Here is a 24,907-nt window from a genome sequence, read left to right on the forward strand (position 1 = left end):
CGCCGCGACATGTGAAATAAGGGTGGATTGATATGGTGAAATAAGGGTGGATTATGATATTGATATATGGTGGGATCGGATTGCGCGCCGCAATAAATATATATATTATTTAGTGTTATTGATATTTTTATGGTGGAATAATGGAGGATTATGTGTTGTCTGGTGGGATCGGGTTGCGCGCTGCAACAACCTATATGTTTCATTTTCTTGAGCTGCGTTGTTTTCCGGTATTTTTATTTGAGCTGGTACAGATTGGTAATTTTGGACGACACTGGTTTATTTTCGAGGTTGTGGTTATCATTTCCTGTTGGTTGTTTAATTCTGTACCGTATATATTTCAATTATTCTGTCATTATAATAGACTGCGTACAGGTTTTAGCGTAGGTGACCCGCCTTAGCCTCGTCACTACTTCGTCGAGGTTAGGCTCGGCACTTACCAGTACATGGGGTCGGTTGTACTGATACTGCACTCTGCACACTGTGCAAATTTTGGAGACGGTCCCAGCAGCGGTTACTAGCGAGCCCGGATCGGACACTTGCGAAGACTTGAGGTACGGCTGTTCAGCGCCTACAACTTCTGGAGTCCAGATCCTCTTTTCTTTTAGATGTACAACTTCATTCAAACAGCTTTGTACTTATTTCAAACCTTTATGTGTATTACTTTAGAAACTCGTGCACTTGTGACACCAGGTTCAGGGAATTGTAATAGACGATTGGTTGTTAACTTCCGCATTTGTACTTAGAACATATCTGTTATTTCAGTTCGCTATTACTATTATCGTTTAAGCTGCTAAAAGAAGTAAATTGTTCTAACGTTGGCTTGCCTAGCAAGTGAAATTTTCGGCACCATCACGATCCCGACGGTGGGAATTCGGGATCGTGACATAGAAGTAACTAACCTATATACAATAGTGGGTCGGGTCTACATATACAGAGTAACAAATACAAAATAAAACTGAGCTAACTACGATCTGGCCTAAAATTAAAAAAAATAACAAAAAAATAAAAATGGGGCCCAATTCTGTACCATATAGGAAACCTTATACCCTCAATGTTTAAGGTTTGATATAATTACATTTACTGTACCAAATTACCAATTCTATACCATGGTGTATTTTAAGAGTACAATTAATGCAGCATATATCCCTCCTTAATTCAAGGCACCAAAAATGAGCCGTTTTTTTTTTGTTCTGTATCTTTTAGCAGCTTCTCTCCTTCGTTTACATTAAACATATTCCTGAATATATTCCTTCTCCCTCCTTCTTTCACTATTTTCAACTTCCCCTTCACCGTTTCTGAAAATTTTGGCCCCAATTTCACTGCAAAACATCAAAATAGGAAAATATTTTTATTGTTTTCTTAAAGAAGGAAAAAGGAAAAGAAAGAACTAGATGTAAATAGACGCATACCATGCTCACGAATTCTATAAGCATAACTTTTTGCCTTCTTTCCCAATTTTCTTTTCTGCATAATTATAGCAGAATCATCTTGACCTGCAATTAATATCAATATATGAAAGAGTTAGGAAAAATGAGTTTTGTTTAATTTTCCTGTTTTTCATAAATATTCTGGACATACTTGGTTTTGACTGAAATTCAGATTGAAACTCGAAGAAGAAGAAGAAGACATATTGCAAAAATTGTAGATAAATTGTAGAACAATTGTAGATAAATTGTAGACTGTTTTTTGCAGAAGATTTTGGAGAAGTTTTAGTCGTTTTGGATTTGTGAAAACAGAAAATAATGCATCTACTATCAGAATACAGATAATCTACAATTTATCTACAAAATATCTACAAACTGGATACATTGAATTTTAATATCCCAATTCCCATTTCAATTGTAGATAATTTGTAGATATAATGAAAATTTTGTAGTCATCCATTTTAGGATGTCAGACATTTTGAAATCAACAATTTCTAATCATAGATTGTAGTTTATTTTGTCGTATAAATGTAGTAACTTTGTAGATAATTTTGAAAACAACATTGCTTTATTCTTTCATTAAACTGATTTGTAGTTTAATTGTAGGCAAATGTAGTAATTTTGTAGATAATACCGTAAAATCATAATTCTATGCAATTTCGAACTATACAAACCTGCACTTGTGTTATCGTTGGTGATTGCCAATTCCATATTGAAATCTCGTACACTTATACATAACGAATATGAACCTAAGTTTTTATTCTCCTTTTTGGTCTCCATATACACACGAACCCCCATATCATTCTAAATTTGTTCGTTTTTTTGGATTTCTAGATTGAGAGAAAAAAAAAGATGAAGAACAAATATATGATCGCCAATTTGATTTCTAAAAACGACGAAGAACAGAATATAGCAATTTTGAGTTGTTGAATCTCGAAGATTTGAATTCTACAATTTGAATTCAGTTTGTTGAAGCTGTTCGTAGTTGAATCTGTTCGTACTTTTTGAAGCTGTTTGTACTTTTTTTTTTAAATTTTTGAATTGTAGTTTAAGAGAAAAATACGCAGATGAGAAATCTCCTTTCCGTTTCAAAATTTGAATTTAATGTAGAATCAATCAATCCCAAGATTCTTTCCTGATTTTTAACGCGTTTTTAAGGGAATATTCTGCCCTTTTAATACCTAATAAACGAATGGTACAGAAATTGTAGGAAAAATATGGACTAGGTGGATAATTTAGATACTATGCACATATTTAGTAATAAAGTTCCATATATGGTATAGGAAGGAAAAAATCCCTTTACCTTTACAATTTATACAATGTAAACATGAATTATTGAATTGGAAGAATAAACAATGTCTCAAAATCTCGTGTGTCCAAATACTCATACAATCTGAGTTGCAGATTATTTAGTAGGCATTTGGACGAAAAAATTATAATTTTTGAAAAATGTAATATTTGAAATTAAGTTGAAAAATGATATATTGAATTTGAAATTATGTTTGGGTATACATTTCAATTGAAAAAAAGTTATTGTTTTATGAGTGGAGAAAATAATTTGAAAAACTCATTTTTGAAAAATTTGCAAAAACTTGCAAAATTTCATATGACAACCAAATTTTTGAAAACAAAATCGAAAAAAGAAAAATAATTTATGGACAAATGGGTCCTTAATTGACACGGCTTGCATAATAATTTGCGTGAGTTGAGGTGGCATTGCTAGCCAGTACAATCTAATTGTCACGATTCAGAATTTTCAACGTCTGGATCGTGATGGCGTCTAACAATACACTTGCTAGACAAGTCAACGTTAGAACAACTTATTCATTTTTATTATAGACTAAATAAAGTGAAGGACTGAAATAACTGGAGCAGTCCAAAGTACAATGCGGAACCTAAAAACAGCCAAACGTTATCTAAAATCCCTAGACCCGGTGTCTGAAAAAAATACTCACCTAAATAAAAGGGAGGGGGACTCCAGGAGCTGTGGACGCTGACCAGATGTACCTCAAGTCCCGCTGCGCTGATCAATCTAAGCACGCTAATAGTCGCCGTTGGGACCGACTCCAAAATCTGAACAAGAAGTGCAGAGTGTAGTATGTGTACAACAGACACCATATACTCTGTAAGTGCCGAGCCTAACCTCGATAAAGTAGTGACAAGGCTAAGGCGGGTCACCTACACTACAACTTGTACACAATATATAATAAAAGAAGAAAAAGGTAATACGGAACAAAATAAGACAGTTGACTGAAAATAATAGCTACAATCTTAGGAATTAAACCATTGTCGTTCAGAATTACCAATCCTTAGAGCTTCAAATGAAAATACCAAAACCAACACAGCTCAAGGAAATAGAAACACATAGGTTGTGGCGCGCAACCCGATTCCACCGTACAACACAAAATCCTCCCTTATTTCACTGTAATAACATCAACAACAGTAAATAACATATATATATATATATATATATATATATATATATATATATATATATATATATATATATATATATATATATATATATATATATATATATGTTGTGGCGCGCAACTGATCCCACCATATATCAATATCAGTTTCATAATTCACCCTTATTTCACCGTATCAGTCCATCCTTATTCCACATGTTGCAGCGTGCAACCCGTTCCCACCATACAATACAAATTCACCCTTATTCTACCATATCAATCCACCCTTGTTTCACCTGTTGCGGCATGCATTCCGATCCCACCATAGGAATCTACATAAGTAATACTACACAGAGAGACCAGCCCAGTAATTGACAATTAGAAGGTGACAGTTAGTCAGTTTAAGCAAATAGTAGGGAATCATGAAACTCTGAAAAGATCTAACGTCATTAACAGGAAAAGACATTGATTAACAGGTAGCAAATAAGCATGGAAAGCATTTAAGGCATATAACATTTAAGAGAGGGAATGAGATAATTAAAGAACAATGGAAAATCAGGGAAAACAAGTGATTCGGTGGCGTATAAGCACTCGTCACCTCGCATATATGCCGCTCACATGAAATTCACATAGCACATAGTCTGATGGTTCCTAGTTCCCTCAAGTCAAGGTTAGACTCAACACTTACCTCGCTCCAAAGACCACTCAAAGCTCAACCACAACTTTGCCTTTCAAACAAGCCTCCGAACCAACAATATCTAGCAAATTACCAACCAAACAATTCAAAATAAGCCTTAGGAATTACCCATTATTGCAAAAGATTCAATTTAGGTCATAATTAAAAAAGTCAAAAAAAGTAAACTCCCAGTCCGCTTGGTCCAAACCCGAAATTCGAACCAAAACCTGATTACACATTCACCCCCGAGCCCGATTATGTGATTTGTGTTGAAATTCGACCACAATTTAAGGTCTAAATTCCAATTTTATAAAAATTCCTAATTCTACCCAAACCCCCAATTTTCACCATGAAAACACTTGATTTTAGGTTAAAAAAATATGAAATATAATGAAAGATTGGTAGAAAATAGGTTAGAATCACATACCAATGGATTGGGGAAGAAGAGTTCTTTGAAAAATCGCCTCTAGAGTTTTCTAGTTTTGAAAATTTGAAGAATGAACGAAAATTCCGTCAAATGCAGATTTTGATCAGGTGCAGGTGTCACAATTACGACCTGGGCGAACCCGCAAATGCGAATAAATCTTCGCAAATGCGAAGTGTGACCATTCATGTTGCCTTCGCAAATGCGAACAAAATGTTCACAAATGCGAACCTGAGGGGATCGCAAATGCGACCCCAAATCTCGCAATTGCGAATGTCCACCCCCGGCCCACTGCTCACAATTGCGATATTTTCTCCGCAAATGCGAGGCTCGCATTTGCGAGCCAGGCCTCGCAAATGCGAAGTCTGCATGTCTGATACACCAGCAGTTCATTGAAGTTCAAAAATACTCCGTAGTCACCTGAGCCCTCGGGGCTCCAAACCAAACATGTACACGAGTCCAAAAAATAGTACGAACTTGCTCGCGCGATCAAATCGGCAAAATAACACCTAGAACTATGAATTGGACACCAAATCAAACGAAATTTTCAAGAAAAACTCATGAACTTCTTTTTTGACAACCGGACGTACGAATCACGTCAAACCAACTCCGTTTCTCATCAAATTTGACGGACAAGTCATAAATATAGTAATGGGCCTGTACCAGGATCCGTAACCAAAATACGGACCCGGTATCAGCCAAACCAATCATCAGTCAATTCTAAAAAATCATTAAACTATTAATAACTCGAGCTAGCGACCTCCGAATTTGATTTCGGGCATACGCCCAGGTCCCAAATCATGATACGGACCCACCGGGATCGTCAAAATACGGATCCGAGTCCGTTTGCTCAAAACGTTGACCGAAGTCCACTCAAATAGATTTTTAAGGCAAAATTTTATATTTTATCAGTTTTTACATAAAAGCTTTCCGAAAAATATTCGAACTGCGCACACAAATTGAGGAAGGCTAAAATGAGATATTTGAGGCTTCGAAACACAGAATTAGGTTCTAAAACATAAGATAACCTATCGGGTCATCACACTAATGTAAACATATTTATCGATTAATAATGATTTAATTAAAAATATTTATTATTTAATTATAATTATATTGTAAATGTGAATATGAAAAGTATTTTTTATTTATTGGATTAACTTTTTTTGGTCAAACGGTCAAAATTTTTATTTAACCAAGTATAATATTTACACCCCGCTAGCTCAATTCTTGAGCTAGACTAATAACAGAATTAGCAACCACTTTTTATCTACTACAACTTCTCTACTTTTTATCTCTATATATAACTATACACGTCTAAGTAGGGTAGTTGCTCAATCTTTCTAACTCCTTGTGCCATTTAGATTCATTTTGCCCTCGTATGTGTATCTCTAGTATAATATTCATTCATCTTTTCTTGAAATCTTCGTTGGTTCCACTATGACCAGACATGGTAAATCACAACTGCAAACAGGAATCCTAGCATGTGAGCTCGAACTCTGCATGAACTCATCTTCGTTAACCATTCAATCTTAGCATTCCAGCTACCAATTTGATGTCTTTCTCCCAGCCATTTTAACAATGCTGCCCACATATTTCTGGAATAATATCATTCAAAAAAAGGTGCTTCATTGTCTCCTCCGTATCCTTCCTACATAGCACACAGTCACTTGCTATTGATAGTTCCCACTTCCTTAGCCGATCCACTATAGCTAGCTTCCTATGCATAGCAAACCACAGAATGAAATGAATTGATGCCTTGGTAATGCTTTTAAATCAATTGCAAACCTTTTCCAATGACACTTAGGGTACTAGGGCATTGTTGCAACATACAACTTTTTAATGCTGAACTTCCCTTTTATATAGTATTTATTCAGATCAGTAGAGGGGTCCATTTGAATTAGCCAATCCCTAGTGTCGAAGATTTTCCTAACAAGCCAGCAGGCCTGCTTAGGAGTGTGCATAGTCATTATGACCTTCCCTTTTGATGTAGAAATTGTGTATCCATTGGATGCACATGGTGTCCTTTTTTGCATTGATTTCCCATAGAAGCTTACATAAAGCAGCTCTGTTCCAGTTAGACACATCAAGTACATTCAAACCTCCAACTGAGAGTGGCATGCAGATCTTGTCCCAAGCAATAAGTGGTCTCCTCGAAGGTTCATTACTCCTAGTCCAAAGAAAGGTTCTACAAGCAGTCACAATCAGCTTAGTTATCTTTTTTGGGAATAAGAATACCTGCGCCCAGTAGGTCTGCATTTTAAATATCACACTCTTGGTCAATTGTAACCGATCACCATAAGATAGGAATTTAGCGGTCCAACATTTGAATCGTGCAGTAACCCTTTCAATCAATAGTATACACTGCTGGATAGATAGCTTTTTAGAGTACAAAGGGACTCCAAGGTACTTGAATGGTAACTCACCTGCTGTGAATTGCATTTCTGTGATAATCAATTCTTTAAACTCCCTTGGTACCCCTGCAATATACAATGCACTTTTCTCCATATTTTGCTTTAAGCCCTGACACCTCTGAAAAATATTGAAATATGCTCATAAGTAAGCTTATGAATAGCTTATTTGCTCTGCAACACATGATCAGGTCATCAGCAAAACATATATGGGTTATATTCTTTCTGGAATACCTCGGATTGTAATTGAAGTCTGGAATGCACTCTAGTGTCTTCACTGATCGACTCAAGTATTCCATCACCAATACAAATAGGTAGGGAGACATTGGATCTCTCTGCCTAAGTCCCTTCTTTGCTTGAAATTTAGTAGTCAATCCTCCATTGATCAGCAGAGAATAACTGACAGTTGTCACACACTCCATCACAAGCTGTACAAACTTCACAGGCATACCAAATTCAATCAGTATCATCTTTAGGAAAGGCCAATCGATTGAATCATATGCTTTCATATGTCAACTTTGATCAAACATCTTGGTGAGACCCCTTTCTGAGCATATCCTTTAACCAACTCATGTGCAATAATAACATTGTCCAATATTTTCCTCCATTCTGTAAATGCTGATTGAGAAGGCCCAACAATGTAGTCAACCACAGTCATTAATTTTTCCATTATGATCTTTGTCATAAGCTTATAAATTTTAGAGCAGCATGTTATGGGTCTAAATTCCTTAACAGATGTAGGACTGTTAACTTTGGGAACCAGTGTAACTGTGGTACAGTTAATAGTCCTCAACATTTTCCCATCTGCAAAGAATTCATGTATAACGTGTTTGACTTCACCTCCAATAAGACCCCAGTATGTTTTAAAGAATTCAGCCGGGAATCCATTTATACCTGGTGCTTTTTCATTAGGCAATTCTTTGAGGGAATGATCTCTATCCTTTTCTGTTATTGGCCTATTGAGCTCTCGTTGTTGTTCATTGGTGAGACAAGGTCCATTCCTAGCGGTATCGATATCAATACATGGCAATTCAGCAGCATATGTTCCCAATAAAGATTGGAAGAATCCTATAAATTCTTGCTCTATCAGTTTTGGCTTAGTGATTCTGGATCCTTGATCATTATAGATGGAACCAATTCTGTTCTTAGCCTGCCTAGCCTTTAGATGCGCATGAAAGAATTTAGTATTTTGGTCTCCAACTTTTATCCACATTGCTTTAGATCTCTATCGCATCACTTGCTCATTAATTCCTTCCCATTTTTCTATTTTCAACAGCAACTCTTAATCTTCTGAGATCAGCTAACTATTAAATGGATCCACATCAAGTTTCCCTTTAGCAATCTACAATTGTACCCTCAAATTGTCAAGTTTCATCTCTAATGAAGATACCTCTTTATTCAGCTGCCCTGCCTTGTCTTTTAGTCTCTGTATGAGTACATAGTATACCCCTATATTTGTTGACACCACACATCGTGCACATCTTTCTCAAATTTCTTATTATTCAGTAGCACATTGTAGAGTCTAAATGGTTTTGGCAGATAGGACTTGACTACTTCTATGTTAATGATAATAGGAGAGTGGTTTGATACTCCAGACTTTTCAAATATAGCTTCAAGACTGCTATAACGTGTAAGCCGGGAGGCATTACCAAAAGCCCAGTCAATGTTGCTAAAAATTCTATGTTATGCCTCCCTCTTATTACACCAAGACCATTGGCAACCCTTCCTGTTGAGTTGTCCCAAAACAGTATCAGCTATACATCTTTGAAAATCCATCAATTCAGCTTGTTGCACAGGTTGCCCATCGATTCGATCGCAACAGATAATACATTATTGAAGTCTCCTATAACCAACCAGGGGTCTTGCATATTATTATGTATTTGTCTTATTTGTTCCCATTGGTCCCTTCTTTCAGCTATAGTATTCTTCCCATATACAAATGTTATGTCGCAAGTAAATTGTGAACTTTTATCTTTTACGTTGCAATGTACCAGTTGATCACTAGCAATCACTATATGAACCTGCACCATTTGCTCTTTCCACAATACCCAGATCCTTCCCCTCTCATTGATAGCATCATCAGAGCACACCTTCCAATCTTTGCTAAATTTAGCTCGAACTCTTTCAACACTCCTAGGCTTTATCTTTTGTCTCAAGGCAGCCCACTAGAGTGATATTATTTTTCAGCAGAAATGCCTTGAGTTCTTTCTGCTTGAAGGGCTTGTTCAGCTCTCTTATGTTCCATGAGCTTATTATCATGGGGGATTTTCCTCATTGAGGCCAACCCCTTCAGTCACCTTGTCAGTGTTGCTATCATCTTGAATGCTTAAAGGACTGTATCTATTTCTTCTCAACAAATTTTCTAAGTTTGCATCTGATAAGGCTCCCTTTTATCGTAGATGTCCTTGAGTCTTCATCATCTACTTCCCTTTATCCCTTTGTTGAGAAGGTACTGCTGCTATTTTTTCCTCGCGATTCTTAGAGGATTGTTCAGGTATAGCCTCCTGTTGTATCTGTGATTGCTCAGTCACAGACTTCACTCTCCACTGGGTTGTTGGTTGTTTCCTTTTCTGCTGTCTTGTTGCTTTCACTTGTTGTTATTTGGGTGGCATCTGGTTTCTTGAGTGACGGATTTGGCCTGCCCCTGGGCTACTTGTATCTTTGTGCATTCCTCTGTATGTAGCCCTATCTGTAGGCATTCTTCAAAATATGCTGGTTTTCGTTCATATTCCAGATTTTGTTCTCTGCATTTTCCACCTGCCTCTTCGATCAGCATCTTATCAGGCAGCACCTGTGAGATATCCATTTCTACTAGCATCCGTGGATAGGAAATTCTATCACACTGAGCTGTTAGCTTATTTGAACAAATAGGTTTTCCTAGGTAACTAGAAATTCGACCCAATTCTCCTTTGTCCAGTATTGAATTGGTAATCTTGGGAAAATTACCCAAATAGGAATAGTTCTAGTCATTTCCTTGCTCAATTGAAAGTCAAGCTCCCACTGTTTTAGGATCATAGGTCTATTTTGAAACGTATAGGGCACTTGTTGGATAATTTTGTTCCTGTCTTTCTCTGAGTTTAATCGGAAAATGAAATTGCCCTCGTCGTGTAGGTATATCTGCGGAGTAGTGACTGAATTCACACACCATACACGAACTTAAGCATTTCTTTGAATGAGGGTGAGCCACCAAGAACATACCCAATTAGAGTAGCCTTCCATTTCTGAGTTTGTTCATCCATTTCAATTTTATTTCAATCTAACAACCTTTATCCCTTCCTTCATTATCGGCGGATAGTACTCCAATTTAAGCCCTTGTTATTGAGATCGATTCCCCTGCACTACATCACCTATCATTGGCACTGACTGGCTAAGGTTTAGTTTCTGCGTTGAGAAATTCATTTTCCTTGCCGCTGTATTTGCATCTACTTCCACTAGCATAGGGACTTCCATTTTAGTACATTTTGAAGCTTGCATCATCGTAGGGGCACTTCCCATTTCCGGTCATTCATTGGACCAATTGAATTTGCCCTAATTCTTGAGGTACTCCACATTCCGGTGTTACCAGTCTACTTTCTCCTTCCGTCTCCGGTACTTTAGGCGCTGCAGTGATCTGTGATTTCCATCGAGCCATGGTTGTGTGCATATGTTAGCTAACCCTGCTTAAGGTGCACTTCAGAGCCATTTTCAAAGCTTTACTACCACTTTATGTTGGGATTTTTTTATTTTTTCCTTTCCATGTGAATAAAAAAATAAAGATTTTTTGTTAATCCAATAAATGGTGCTTTCAGAGCCATTTATTGGATTAATATAAACGCGAATTTCCACTTACTTTACTTAGATATCTAATCATCCAGCCCAGAATGCTCATTTCGACTGTCTACATATATGACGACTGAATTTGGTGACTCAAACACCATGGCGGACACAATTTATTTTATACTCACTAATAAACTTCACACAATCAATACAGTTTAACAACATCAACGATTCGGTAAAATCCCACAAAATGTGGTCTGGAGAGGATAATGTGTACGCAGATCTTATCCCTATCCCGACGGGGCAGAGAGGCTGTTTCCGATAAACCCTCGGATCAGGAAGACAGAAATAAAACAAGAAGAGACAATTGATCAGTATCGTCAACAGAAACCATAAAGATAGTAACAGCATCATAAAAATCATAAAATAGATGACATGCAATAACAATAACCAGCAATTAAAGCCCGAAGCTATGAAAAACAGAAAGGATAGTGTGGACTCTATATTAACCACAAGTCGTCTAAGATCAACCTTATCAAACCCACCCCACCCGCGATATGAAGTAGAAAAAGCTCGACTACTTCCTAACCTACAACCCTAATGCTCGACCTATAGTGTAAAATCAATACAGTTTAACATATGGCAAGAAAGAACATGTCAATTTAACATATAATTGACTTTATAGTGTAAAATATTTTTGATGTATAAAGTTATGTCTAACTAAAGGAGCATAGCTTTAGGCGTGTCAATTAGTTGTGGACAAATTACAAATAAATTTAGTTTTATAACGAATCCCCAAAAAAACTATAGATTCACACGAAATTGAACCAGAAATTGCTAGCGAGTAGCGTCCAAATTCTTAAGTATTTCTTTCCTTTTGTTTACTCCAAATTTATATTTTTTGACCCGTAACTATCCCCGTAAAGTCTGTTAAAAAGGCCTTTTATTCGTACTATTATGGACACGTCGATATAGCTGTCCCACTAGAAAAATTAAAGAATCTATTCGTCACTCACTCTTCTCCCTGAAGAAGCAATTTAACGTTGTTGAACTACCTTCAACCATAAACCCCTTTTTCACTTTACCAATAACACACTTCCCAAGGTGCTTTCTCATTCGTTCTGAGTCTCGATTGATTAAGAGCCCGTTACATAAGAAATTTTTCCTTTTTCCAAAAAATTTTCACTTTTTTACCAAAATCAGTATTTGTTCATAAAATTTCAAATTTTCACTTAAGATTACATTTTGAAAATTTTCGAAAATTTGAAAAACTTTAAAAACCTATTTATCAAAATTTTCACTCAAATCACTCACAAAATAAGAAACAACCCAAAATTATATTCATGTCCAAACACAACTCAAATTCAAATACCATTCACTTGAAGAAAAAAAATTCACCCTTTTTTTGAAGTTTTACAATTCTTATGTCCAACCGCCCACTAAGTTTCAATAGTACAAGCAAAACAATGTGCATAGACATATTTCGTTGAAAATGTAAAGAATGTCTTCGAATTGCATTTGAACATAATTTCCACTTGAACAAAGGCTACAAAATTTATAAGAAAATCTTAAAATATGTTCAAATCATACTAAAATATTTTCAATCCATGCGGGTTCTTTAAAGAGAATGTTATAGCCAGAAGAAACAAAAAAAAAAAGTTATCGAAGTATGATAAATTATCATTGCTTAGCTTTCTCAAGTTTCAAGAGGCCTAATTTATGGCTAACGAGGCAATGGGACATTTTGAATAGACAAAACAGAGCAAGCATCCAACAATAATACTGTAATTAATCAGTAACAAGCAGAAATCATCTACTAGAAGGAAGATGTCAGATAAACTACAAATAAAAGTTCAATGTTCAAAATCAACAATTTACCAAACTGTCAAACTGAACCCCTCCATTAACACCTAGCTAGAGTTATATCAAAGTTTCTCCTAGAAAACCGGATTTCATTAAAGACATAAAGCAAAAGTAGTACTGAACAAGACTAAGCAGCAGCGTAAGTGGCAAAAGAGACCGATTTAAGGACTTTGGGGCATTGCATTTACTCGGCTTTTTTCACAGGAGAGCAAATCATCCAGATATTTCCATAAGGATCCTTCAACTTTCCCACACGCCCACCGCAATAAGCAGCACCATCACCTTCGGCTATTTCGCCCTCAGAAACAGCGCCAGCAGAGACAGCTTTGGCTACAGCAGCTTCCACATCCTCAGTCTCCAAGCAGAAAACACATCCAGTAGTAGCAGCCTTGACACTGACCAGAGAGCAAATTGAAAATTGCTTGAAAACAATCAATATTATATAAAATGGTGACTTAATTTAAAGTAATTTTATGTAGTGTGTAAACACATAAAATATTATACAAAGAGCAAATACACCTGAATATTGGTCAGTAAATACACAAGTAGACAGATCGCAAGACATTTTTTGTAAAAATTTGTTAAACGTTTTTTCCTCAAAACATTATTTCCAAAGTTCTTTTCAAAATAATTACCACGAATGTTGAAGGATCTTCAAAAATATCTACAGCAAAGTATAAATTTTCGTATCCAAAAGCATACAACATATCATCTCGCATCAGGAACATCCCAACAAACAAACTTAGCTTAAAAACGTAAAACACGCAGCAAATACACCTCTACATCATCAAAAACACAAGTTGATAGAATTGCTAACATGGCGTTTGTATCTTAATACTTGTTGACATTTTATTTAAGAGAAACTATTAGGAATATAAAATTTTCGATTATTTTTCCACAAAAATTATTTAAATAATTTTTCTTTAACCTCGTGTTTCTTCAAAATATTTAAAGCTTAGAAAAACTTCTCATATTCAAAAGCATACAAAAGTATCTCGGATTAGCCACTTCTCAAATCATAAAAGCAGGTACAAAACGTAAAACACAGAACGAATACACCTAATAATGACTCATACAAATAGTCAACAGAACACTGAAGTGGCGTTTTACTTGCGAGAACATTTTTAAAAAATTTCAAGAGAAAAACTAGTTACAGTATAACTTTTTGTCAAACAAACTTTCTGGAAAGCACTCATAAAAATTTCAACACGCCTATTGTTCTTCAAAACATCTACAATAATTTAATTTTCTAAATTTTTTTTCCAAATGTCATTTAAGAAACTCAATAAATAGCTTTTTACATCACAGATCGGAAGGTTTTTAGGAACATGAGAAAGCAAGTCGAAAACATGCAAAAATACGCAAAAAATAAATAAAAAAATAGAAATACGTACGGAGCAGAAGAGTCATCGTCAGGAAGGTCAGAGACAAGGAAGGAAGAGGAACCAAGCTTGAGCTCAACGGAGGAGAGGAGTGGTATCTCCTGCTCCGCCTTCCTTTTCTGGTTGACACGTGTCACTTCCTCAGCACCGAAAGCAGCTTTGTAGAACTGTACGGCGTCGTTTGCCTTCGGTGCCTCCACGAACAGCTGTGGCTTCACCGCCGTGAAAGTGACCGCTGCGACGGCGGTCTTAGTTGCTTCCTTCTGATCAGCTCCTCCGTTCTGTGCTTCTTCTTGCGCCATTGCTACAAACCCTAGGAGAGAGAAAAAGAGACGTACAGAAGAAAGAGAAATGGAGAAGAAGAAGAACAGTTAGAGAGAGAAAGCAGAAATGCAAAATGAATTGGATAAAAGTAGAGCAACACCGCTGGGTTGTTGGGCTATTTATAGGAAGTGGAAAATCGGAAACGTTTTGTGTGTTCTTTGGATAATTGCAGTTTTAGTCCTTTGGTAATTGATGCATTTTTGTTTTGTTCTTTGCAATAATACTCCACTGAACACATTCGGCATGTTAAGTTACTTAAAATATGTATTTGATCCCTTTATATAGAAATTATGTTATGTTAGATCCAATTTTTATAGTCCCTCCACCTCATTTTTTATGAGAAGGGTTTTTGATTTGATATGAAATCGAAGCTATTAATTTGATTATGTATTATATAAAGTGAAATTTAAATGATGATGTGAATTTTTTAACTTTTCAACATGGAAAGGGTGTTATATACATTGAAACACATGAAGAAATACTGTGCTCTCAGAATTAGATAAAATAATAACAGGATTAATAGTTTTATAGAGCAAATATCAGATCGAATATTAGAATTTGAATAGTTTGATGACCTTTTTTTCGTACCTAACATAAATTTTATTTACCAACTCAGTAATATATACAACTAAAAATTGAACTTGTACAGAAGTCCCAAGTAATAAAAATCGAAAGTCATCATATAACCACTTTCTCAGTATCACATGATTCTAAGAATAAAATTCAAATCATTAATCTCCCCGCTATCTCTGGCCTCAAACATCTTCTATATGCGAATTCTTGCACTGTCAATCTTGTGAGCACTTTGGTACTTTGTTTGTTAGTTTGAAAAACTCTCATATTATTTCATTTTACCAGTTAATATAAATATTGCAGTGCAGAACTAGTCTTTCATTGCATTCTTGCCATTAACATTAGTCACAACTCATGATAATTCTTCACTCCACTACGTGGAACCTCTCCGATAACCTTGCCAAGCCAAGAGTTTGATGACATTAATTTTCTTAAAAGTTGAATATGTCGGATATTTTTTTCAACATCTCAACATGAAAAAATAAATCATATTAATTGAACTGGGTATATTAGGATTTATGACACTCTGTTCCAGTTTATGTGAACCTATTTCCTTTTTGGTCTGTTTCAAAAAGAATGAACCCTTTCTAAATTTGGTAACAATTTAGCTTAAACTTACAACTCTACCCTTAATGAAAAACTTTTATAACCACACAAATACTCTGGGCCCCATTTGGACTTGTTTAGGACCACAAATTCCAAAAGTCTTCATTTTTTTCTTAAACGTCGTGCCCAGTCAAACAGGTTCACATAATTGAAACGGAGGGAGGAATTGTTTAGTTATTAGTTTAACCACTAAGTTTGCGTAAATTCACAAGCAAGGAGTCAAAAGTGGACATTCAAAATAATTAAAGGCTTAATATGCTTAAATTAGATATCAAAGGACCCTAATCGAAATTTATCAATAATTGAGTGACTGAAAGCAAGATTTTCTCCTTCTTTTCCATTGAAACGTTTTGTGCTTTACAGAAATTATAAAAGCGGAGTACTAAAGACATCAAGTTAACCCTCAGTTGTAAGTAAATTTGCGAAACTGCCACTCTCTGTTGCATTTTTGCGTGAAGAGAATTAAATGGGAATATTTAAGTGTCAGTCAGTAATTTACTGTTTCTTTTTGTCTTTTTTCGGGACGGGATTTGCTTTGTCTCACTTTTGGGATTGGGCCTTTAGCTGATTTGCTACGTACAGAAGATATCACGTGACAGTTAACAGAAAATCAGCGTGCATTGTTATTGCCCCTGCACATTTTTGTTTCCCTTCTTAAGCAAAAAAAATAAGCATGTTCGTCAAAATCCTCACTTTATGCAAAAGATGGGAAGAAAATCAAATTTTTCGCTCTAAATGGAAAATAAAATAAAATCAATAATATATTAGGAGTATATTTTTCTTCTTTGCAGAATCATAATATTTATTAGGTAATTATAAATAAATCTCTACATAAATGTTGTAGTTGATAATCTAGTAAAAATAATAATGAACTTAGTATTACACGTTAAAATTTATTATGCTTCCTTTACATTTTATACGGGTTCGGTCTGCCAAACCAGTGGCTTTTGGTAAAATAGTGTATTGTGTTAAAAGTTTATTAATATATACACATATTAATTTATTTGTATAAATTTTTTATTCTATAATTCAAAACCCATAAAGTTGAAATTTTGCTTCATCTCTATCAATCTCCTGGGTTTTCCCCATTCTTCCTATCCTAAAATCATTGTTAAATCATGGTCAAAGTTCACTATCGCGAGGCGGTATAGCCGTGACTTAATGGGCGTTTGGACATAATAATTGTAAAATTTCAAAAAAAAAAAGTAAAAATTTTTTTCAAGTGAAAATGGTATTTGAAAATTGGAGTTGTGTTTGGACATGAATATAATTTTTGGTTGTTTTTGAAGTTTTATGAATGATCTGAGTGAAAACTTTGAAAAAGAGTTTTTTGGAATTTTTCAAATTTTCGAAAATTCCAAATTTCATCTTCAACTGAAAATTGGAATTTTTATGGTCAAACACTGATTTCGAAAAAAGTGAAAATTTTTCAAAAAGAAAAAAAGAAAAAAAATCCTATGTCCAAACGAGCTCTTAGTTTGTTAATTTAGAGTTGTACTTTAGATCTAATTACTTGTAATTTTGCACTTCATTTCGTTAAGAACCACTACAATTCTACTTTAGTTGAAATTAATCGTCGTATTGGAGCGAGATTAATGAAATGGAGGCTTGCTTTTGGAGTTTTGTGTAATAAGAATGTGCCACCAAGACTTAAGGGCAAGTTCTACAGAATGGTGGTTAAACCGACTATATTGTACGGGGCTGAGTGTTAGCCCGCCAAGAAGTCTCATATCCAGAAGATGAATATAGTTGAAATGAGAATGTTGAGCTAGATGTGTGGGCATACTAGGAAAGATAAGATTATGAAGGAAGTTATTAAGGACGTGGTGGGAGTGGTCTCTATAAAGGATAAATTGCGGAAATCAAGGTTGAGATGGTTCGGGCATGTGAAGATGAGAGACATAGATGCCCTGATTAGGAGGTGTGAGAGGGTTACTATATAGGATATGAGGAAGGCTAGGGGTAGGCCAAAAAAGTACTGGAGTGAGATGATTAGGTAGGACATGTCACTGCTTTAGCTTACCGAGGACATGACCCTTGATAGGAAGGTGTGGGGTTCAAGAATTAGGATTGAAGGTTGACAAGTAGTCGTGAGTTTCTCCTAGGCTTACCAGTAATATTATTCTTGTTTTTTCTTATTCCTAGTTCTTTATTATTACATGTTGTGGCATACGTTTCTATTACCTTATTACTTTGTTGTTGCTATTTGTTTGTTCTTATATTTTCATTATTCCTTGAGCCGATGATCTATCGGAGATAGACTCTCTACATTCATAAGATAGGGGTAAGGTCTGCTATACATTACCCTCCTCAGACCCTACTTGTGTGATTATACTGAGTTTGTTATTGTTGTTGTACTTTTTTGCTTATGTAATGATCCTTGAGGTTAGGGTTGATACACTTGCTTTTAAGCAAAAATTTATATATAATTAAACAAAAGATTTGAAAAAACCACCGACAAATTTGTTATATTTGATTTTTTCCCCCACCATCCCACCCTATCGGGCGGATAAAAAGTGCTCATGTAAATTTGTAAAGTTGCAGTAGTAATAATTCTCTCTCTATTCTCTCTCGGCGCAAGTTAGGGTGAGTCTCTTAACATGCGCTTTTGCCGGAATGGGGCGGGGAAGACCACAGAAACACATCAACAGGGTACTATTGACTGACCTAAAACTACCGGAGGAGCTTAACAAAGAATCGGGGATGGGGAAATCACCAAAAGAGGACCCCAATTTAGGTATCAAATCTGCTGGAACACCGACGAGTGGAGGTAATTCAAACAGGGTAACAATGGCTACACCGGCGGGGAAGGGAATTGATGAATTAGGGAGTAGCTCAGCAACAACAGAGGTGATAAGCAGTCCTAAGGAACTAATTGAGGGGCAATTGAACAAAGTGATGGTTCAAACATCTGTTACCCCCCACCAGTACCGTAGGGGCGACACCAGCACTAGGGAATCATAATAATTCAACATTTAATGGGATTAGAGGGATAGGTGATGAAGCGGGTAAGCAGCAAAATGGAGATGATTCCCTAGGGGTTCATACCAAAGCAACCTCGCCAAAAGGGTAAGGGGAGAAAGCACAAGTGATATTCTGGGAAAATGTTGTAACGGGTAATAAGCTAGCAGCTAAAGGGATGAATCTCGAGTACATAGCTCGAATTATACAAGAGGTGAAGAAAATTGTGCAATTAGAGCAGGAAGACATTGATGAGGGAACGGTGAAATGGAAGCAATCAATTATCCTCTATGTGATTGGGTACTCTCCTATGATAGGGGCTGTTGAAAGGTTTCTGAAGGCACATTGGAAATTCACTACAAAGGCTCAAATCTTCTACCATAATGAGGACTATTTTGCGATCAGATTCAATAACATAGAGGAGACAGATGAGGTACTATTATCTGGACCTAATATGATCAACAATAGGCCTGTGATAATGAAGCATTGGGCTACTGATTTTAATTTTAAGAATGAAGTTCTAAAGACGATTCCGCTGTGGGTAAAGTTTCCTAACCTGCCAATATAGTGCTGGAACAAAAGATCCTTAAGTAAAATTAGTAGTGGGTTGGGTACGCCATTGTATGCTGATGATTGCACTACAAATACTACTCGCATACCATATGCCAAGGTCCTTATAGAGATGGATATCACAAAGGAATTGCTTAAATGTATACTGGTGCTTGATCCAAAAGGGAATCAATTGGAGCAAGAAATTGCTTATGAATGGGAGCCAGAATTCTGTGGAAAATGCTTGCAAGTAGGGCACTCCTGTAGTGAAGTGAAAGCCCAGCGACCTCCTGTACAACAAACTAGAGGTAAAGTGTCGAAAGTGAAACAAGTGTGGAGGAAGAATGATGCCACAGGTAACCAGGGTGTGCAACAAAATAAGGTTGATCCCACTACTACCAACCTAGAAAAGCAACCTGAGATAAGCACTATGAGTAAATGGATTTAACCCATTACTGAGGTCGAATGATCAATATGAGTATTAGATACAAAAGAGAGGGGATTCTAGGGGACAATGCAGCTACACTGGTGGGACAGGGGATACCAACTTCTATCATAATCAATGTTAAATTTGGTGACGTGGAATGTGAGATGCATAAATAAAACATATAAGCACAAGGAGATGAAGGTGTTTATGAGGGAGAATAAAGTTAATTTCGTTGCTATAGTAGAACATAGAGTACAACAACATAAAGAAGGGAAGATAATACAAAAAAAAGCTCCTAATTGGAACTGGATTTCAAATGCCAGTACAATCACAAAAGGGAGGATATGGGTACTCCGGGATCCTAAATATGTTGGATTCACAATGCTGGATATGGACCCTCAAATAGTGCATGGAACAGTGAGAATATTTGCTCTTAATATAGCTTTCACATTTACGGCTGTCTATGGCTTACACAACATAAAGAACAGGGAGAGGTTATGGATGAAACTTAAAGCCTTGGAAACTACTTGTCGCGCCCCCCTTTTCCCTCTTTGCATCGAAAAATCGGTTTATGACATTTTGGGCATAGGACAACTCATTCCTTTTGGGAACTGGGTTTTGCATTTGAAGAGTCGCCACCTAATGATTTAAGGTGCATTAGGACACCTATAAGGTTCACTTCTAAGTTTGTTTGATAACCAGAGATAGGGTAAGGGCTTGAAATTATCCTAAGGGGAAGGTGTTAGGCACCCCTCAGGATCCACTAGTGTGGTTCCCCGCTAGGTAGTTTTTGTGAATTTGTGAAATTAACAAGTAAACAAACAGGGCTCAAATAAGAGGGAATTTTAAATACACAAAAAAGTTTGAAAGAGCAATTATTAAAAGGCGGATTTTGAAAAGAAGTGGCAAATAAAAAAGAAAGGGGTCCTAGGTTTATTTATAATATGGATCACATCAATGCAATACCCGGTAATCACTCCTCAAAAGAGGGGCTACACGTGGTATTAGAGCACCGGTCATCATATTCATATCTACCCTTCCCACCCCGTCGAGGTATTAAAGCGCGGATTGGTGTTGACCACTATTGCATGCCATTACCCGTCCCATTCCTATCAGTCTCGGAGGAACTGAGGACTACTATTCCTAAAGGGGAGGGATATTAGGCTAACTTTTAGGTTTCAAAAGGTGAAAAGGCTAAGGCGACATACAAAAACACATAAGACTGCACATAAGGGGGAAACATGTAAACGACTAAAAGGCTCATGTATACCTCCTCAAGCAAAGCACATAAATAGCATGACTTAAACACAGTCAGGGTCTGAATCTAAAGTACTAAGGCAAGGGGAGTTTTAATTGTAGAGGCAGACCAGTTTATTACATAACTCAGATAAGAAGTCTGAATCAGGCCTGCCTGCTGGTTGTAGCAGTTACTAATTAACAAAGGCGGGTTTAGTTTTATTTGTTGTCACTTAAGGCTTGCCTAAGTGTTTGGGTGAGATCCTATAAACACGATATCTATTACTGATTAAGAATGTGGCAAAGCAGTAACAATTCTAAAATAAATGATTTGAGATCCTACAGACATGCTTTCTAAACCGTATTAATAAGAAGAGAGAGAGTTGTTTTAAAAATTAGTTCAGAACAGTATGAGTTGAACTGATTTTAGACTAGACTGGTTTCAGATTCTATAGACATTGATATCTATTATTGCTAATTTAATTCCTATAGACATGATATCTAGTTGAACGTGAAACGAAGCAGATAGGATTTGCTTGAAATTCCTATAGGCATGATTTCTATGAAAAGGTACTGATTTTAATCTATTGGACATGATGCCGAATTATAACCAATTGGATCCTAAGAACCTGGTGTCTAAGTGTGGTAATAAACATGCAGAATTTAAGACAAATCCTATAGGCATGTTATTTAAATGGAGAATTTAAAACAGGTCCTATAGACAGGTTCTCTAAATGCAGAGTTAAACATGCATACTAAAAAAGGTCCTATAGGCATATTATCTAAATGCTGAATTAATCACACAGAAAACAGGTCCTATAGGCATGTTCTCTACCCTTCTAATAGTTAAGCATGCATAATTACCCAGCGCTTTCCACTAGCCAACCCCAATGTTTATTATAGCTTATTACAGACCAAATAATGAATTACATCAGAAAAGTGTAAAAGAAGGGGTTACAACCAGAGGAAGCCTGATTCTTGACTTCCTCTCTGAGTTATGGAATAAACCACCTCAAATGCCATTTGTTTCAAAGCCTTTCTCAGACTTGAGTGTGTCAAAGTTCCCTAAGGGTCTCAAGGGACCCCGGGCAGTACTTACACCCAAGTTTGCATAACCAGATAGAGATGAGTGTAGTGTGGAAGGGCCAGCCCTTATGTGTCCAAGTTCAGAGGGAGCTCATGGGTCCCAAGGCAAGGCTCACACAAGAAGGGCAGAACCTAAGTCTAAGAGTATAATTGAAGTGCAGAAACAGAGTTTTAAAACTGAGTGGAGAATAGAGAGGGGTAAGGGTGATTGAAAAATAGTAGTAGTAAAGCTAACACTACACAGAATCAGCATTTTTATACAAAGGGGTCAGGGGTTTGGGAATTCATTGCAGGGAGCATATGACCTTAGGAAGGGGTCAGGTTTGGGCATGCACAACAATAGATAGGCTGGCATGCCCATAAACCAGCCAGAGAACACAACACATAGAGGGGATATGAAGCATATGACCCCAGGGAGGGTCAGGTTTGGGTCATGCACAGCAATGTCTAATGCTGACATGCCCTCAAACCAACTAGAGAATACAAACACATATGGGATATGGGGGTTTGGGATTCATAAGGCATAATCACATAATCAAATGACTGACAAAGTATTTATACATAAAGGAACACATTGATTTACAGCATGCTTTAGGAATGAAACTTAATTAAACACAAGCAGGAAACAGGCAAGAGTGAAGGCAATAGTAAAGAAAACACGTTGTGTTTTGATGCTTGAAGATTAATTAGAACATACCAGTAAAGAAGCAAATGCAGAAAGAAAAGTAAGCAAATTTCCACAGCGTAGCCTTGGCTTTCAGCCGGCTAGACAAGGCAGCAACACTAGTAACAGAGAAAAGAGAGAGAGTTTTGAGTGAAGTGTGTGTTCTGAACTCAAGTGGTTCGTTCGTCCGTTTGAAAGGAGAGGGGTGCAGGGTATTTATAGTTTTTTTGAAAACGAGTGAAGGAGGGGTAATAAGTAAAGTTTAAATACAAACATGGAAACCATCAACAGTCAGAATCAATTATACAAGTGATTCCCTTTAATTAAGGAATCACCGTTTAACGGGTAGTAACAGATTCAAATAAGGAAAGAAATCAGTTTAGAGACAGACTGATTATTGCCATAAAAGGAGTAGTAAAAATATGCAGTGAATAATCAAGTCTGAGTACGAAAATATGCTTATTTTTGGAAAGGATTCAGCAAGGTAAATATTTCAGTAAAGGGAAAAGAATCAATCACACGATTAGGGTCAATCAAAGAAGAAACACGCTTCTGCACTTTAGTATATAAACAGAGTGAACGGAAGACATTAGACAAGCGAGGCCAAGCACATTGGCAGAAGAAACAACATGCAATAATAGTAGCAATAAACATAGGATTCAATAAATAGTCAGGGCTCACACATATAGCCAAAGTGAAGAAGAGAGTCAAACAAGTAAAGGTCTCATAGTAACGGGTGAGGAAACCTTTTGAAAAGTTAAGGTTTCAGCCATGGTCGAGTTGAAAGATAGTAAAAATCAGATAAGTCACATAAAGAAAAGAGGGTCTGGAACAAGAACTTTCAATCGAGTCAAGTGTTCAAACAAACAATTTCAGACCCAAAGACCTAGGGTTTTCAACAACAATCAAGTTCAAAAGATGGTAAACAGACAAGTCAAGTAAGAATTTAAACAAACAAGCACACATCTAATAAACAGCTTCGGAACTCGATTGAGACCCAAAAGAAATTAGGGTTTTAACATGCTAACTCAGATGGAAGAACAACATGAACAAAACATAGCAGAAACACGTTAAAATCAGAGAAGAGATTTTTTTTTGAAATAAATTAAAGGAAAACCCTAATCGAAAAAAAAAGTGAAGAGTCGTTTTTGAAAGCAGGTTAAAGAACCTTCGAGAAATACTTAAGAAAGTTATAGCAAGTACAGATCTAAAGAAGATCTGAAAGAAAGTTGAGAGATCTTAAAGATTAGGGTTTCGAAAAACCAAGAAAAGGTGAGAAAGGCCCTGAAAGTTACCGATCTAACCAGGGGAGTCAAGGATCTGACTCGAATGACCATGGCTGGCCAGAGAAAGGTCAAGGATGACCGGAGAAGAGCCACGAACTGAAATCGAACAAGGACTGGACCAGACTCCCTCAAGGTCTGACCGTGAAACCACAAGAACAAACACCCAGGAGCCCTAGGAGGTCCCTACACGTCTCAAGTCACCACGAGGGGCCATGGATTAGGCAGGGCTTAGGGTGGATTAGGGTGTAATGGCGGCGGCTAGGGTTTGTAAGAGTTTCAGAGAGAGTTGAGAGAGAAGAGGGATTTAGAGGCGGCGTTGGTGAGGAATGAGGTAGGGTAAAGGGGTCGTTTGGGTTAAAAAAGGAAAGGGGTAATGGGAGCCGTTGATCTAAACGATCAACGACTGGGATTAAATAGGTTAGGTGGGGAGTCCGGGTTGGGTCATTAAATTGGGTTAGGGGGTTGGGTTTGAGTTGCAATTGGGTTGGGAAATTGAGTCTAATTTGGGCTCAATTTCAGGCTATAATTGGAATGAAATTGGGCTATCATTTAAATAGCCATTTTACCTATTTTAAATTATAAAACATAATACTGATAGTATTCAGTTTACATTTATTTCTGTACGTAATAGTATCTATCTGGCTATATATGTGGTTAGTACATGTTAGTTATTCGAGTACTTGTAGTAATAATTTCTTTAAAATCTTAGGTGCTAGTTGTCCAAGAAAAGAACGGACGATTCCGTGGAACCGGTGTGTGGAAGTTTCCTACAGGAGTTGTTGATGAGGTATGTTTGGATGATAAATTCTGTGGCATATAAGAAAGTCAAATTAATGAAATGGAGGGGGAAA

At 36.6% G+C, this 24,907-nt stretch overlaps 1 protein-coding gene across 1 annotated transcript; it reads right to left on the reverse strand.

Moving 5' to 3' along the window:
* On the reverse strand, nt 12,869–14,754 carry LOC109234400 (uncharacterized protein At5g48480-like). Its single transcript, XM_019400380.1, has 2 exons — nt 14,357–14,754; nt 12,869–13,357 (listed from the first exon to the last, which is right to left on the reverse strand). The coding sequence occupies exons 1-2, from the start codon at nt 14,644–14,646 to the stop codon at nt 13,147–13,149; spliced, it is 501 nt and encodes a 166-aa protein (XP_019255925.1). The 5' UTR covers nt 14,647–14,754; the 3' UTR covers nt 12,869–13,146.

The sequence above is a fragment of the Nicotiana attenuata genome, chromosome 11 (genome assembly GCF_001879085.1).
Source record: "Nicotiana attenuata strain UT chromosome 11, NIATTr2, whole genome shotgun sequence".
NCBI classification, from domain to species: Eukaryota; Viridiplantae; Streptophyta; class Magnoliopsida; order Solanales; family Solanaceae; genus Nicotiana; species Nicotiana attenuata.

Excerpts from the sequence above, each read along its gene's own strand:
- LOC109234400 (XM_019400380.1), bottom strand. The coding sequence starts at position 14,646 with ATGGCGCAAGAAGAAGCACAGAACGGAGGAGCTGATCAGAAGGAAGCA. Across the intron at positions 13,358-14,356 it reads GACGATGACTCTTCTGCTCC|TGTCAAGGCTGCTACTACTG; the intron begins GTACGTATTTCT and ends CTCTCTGGTCAG.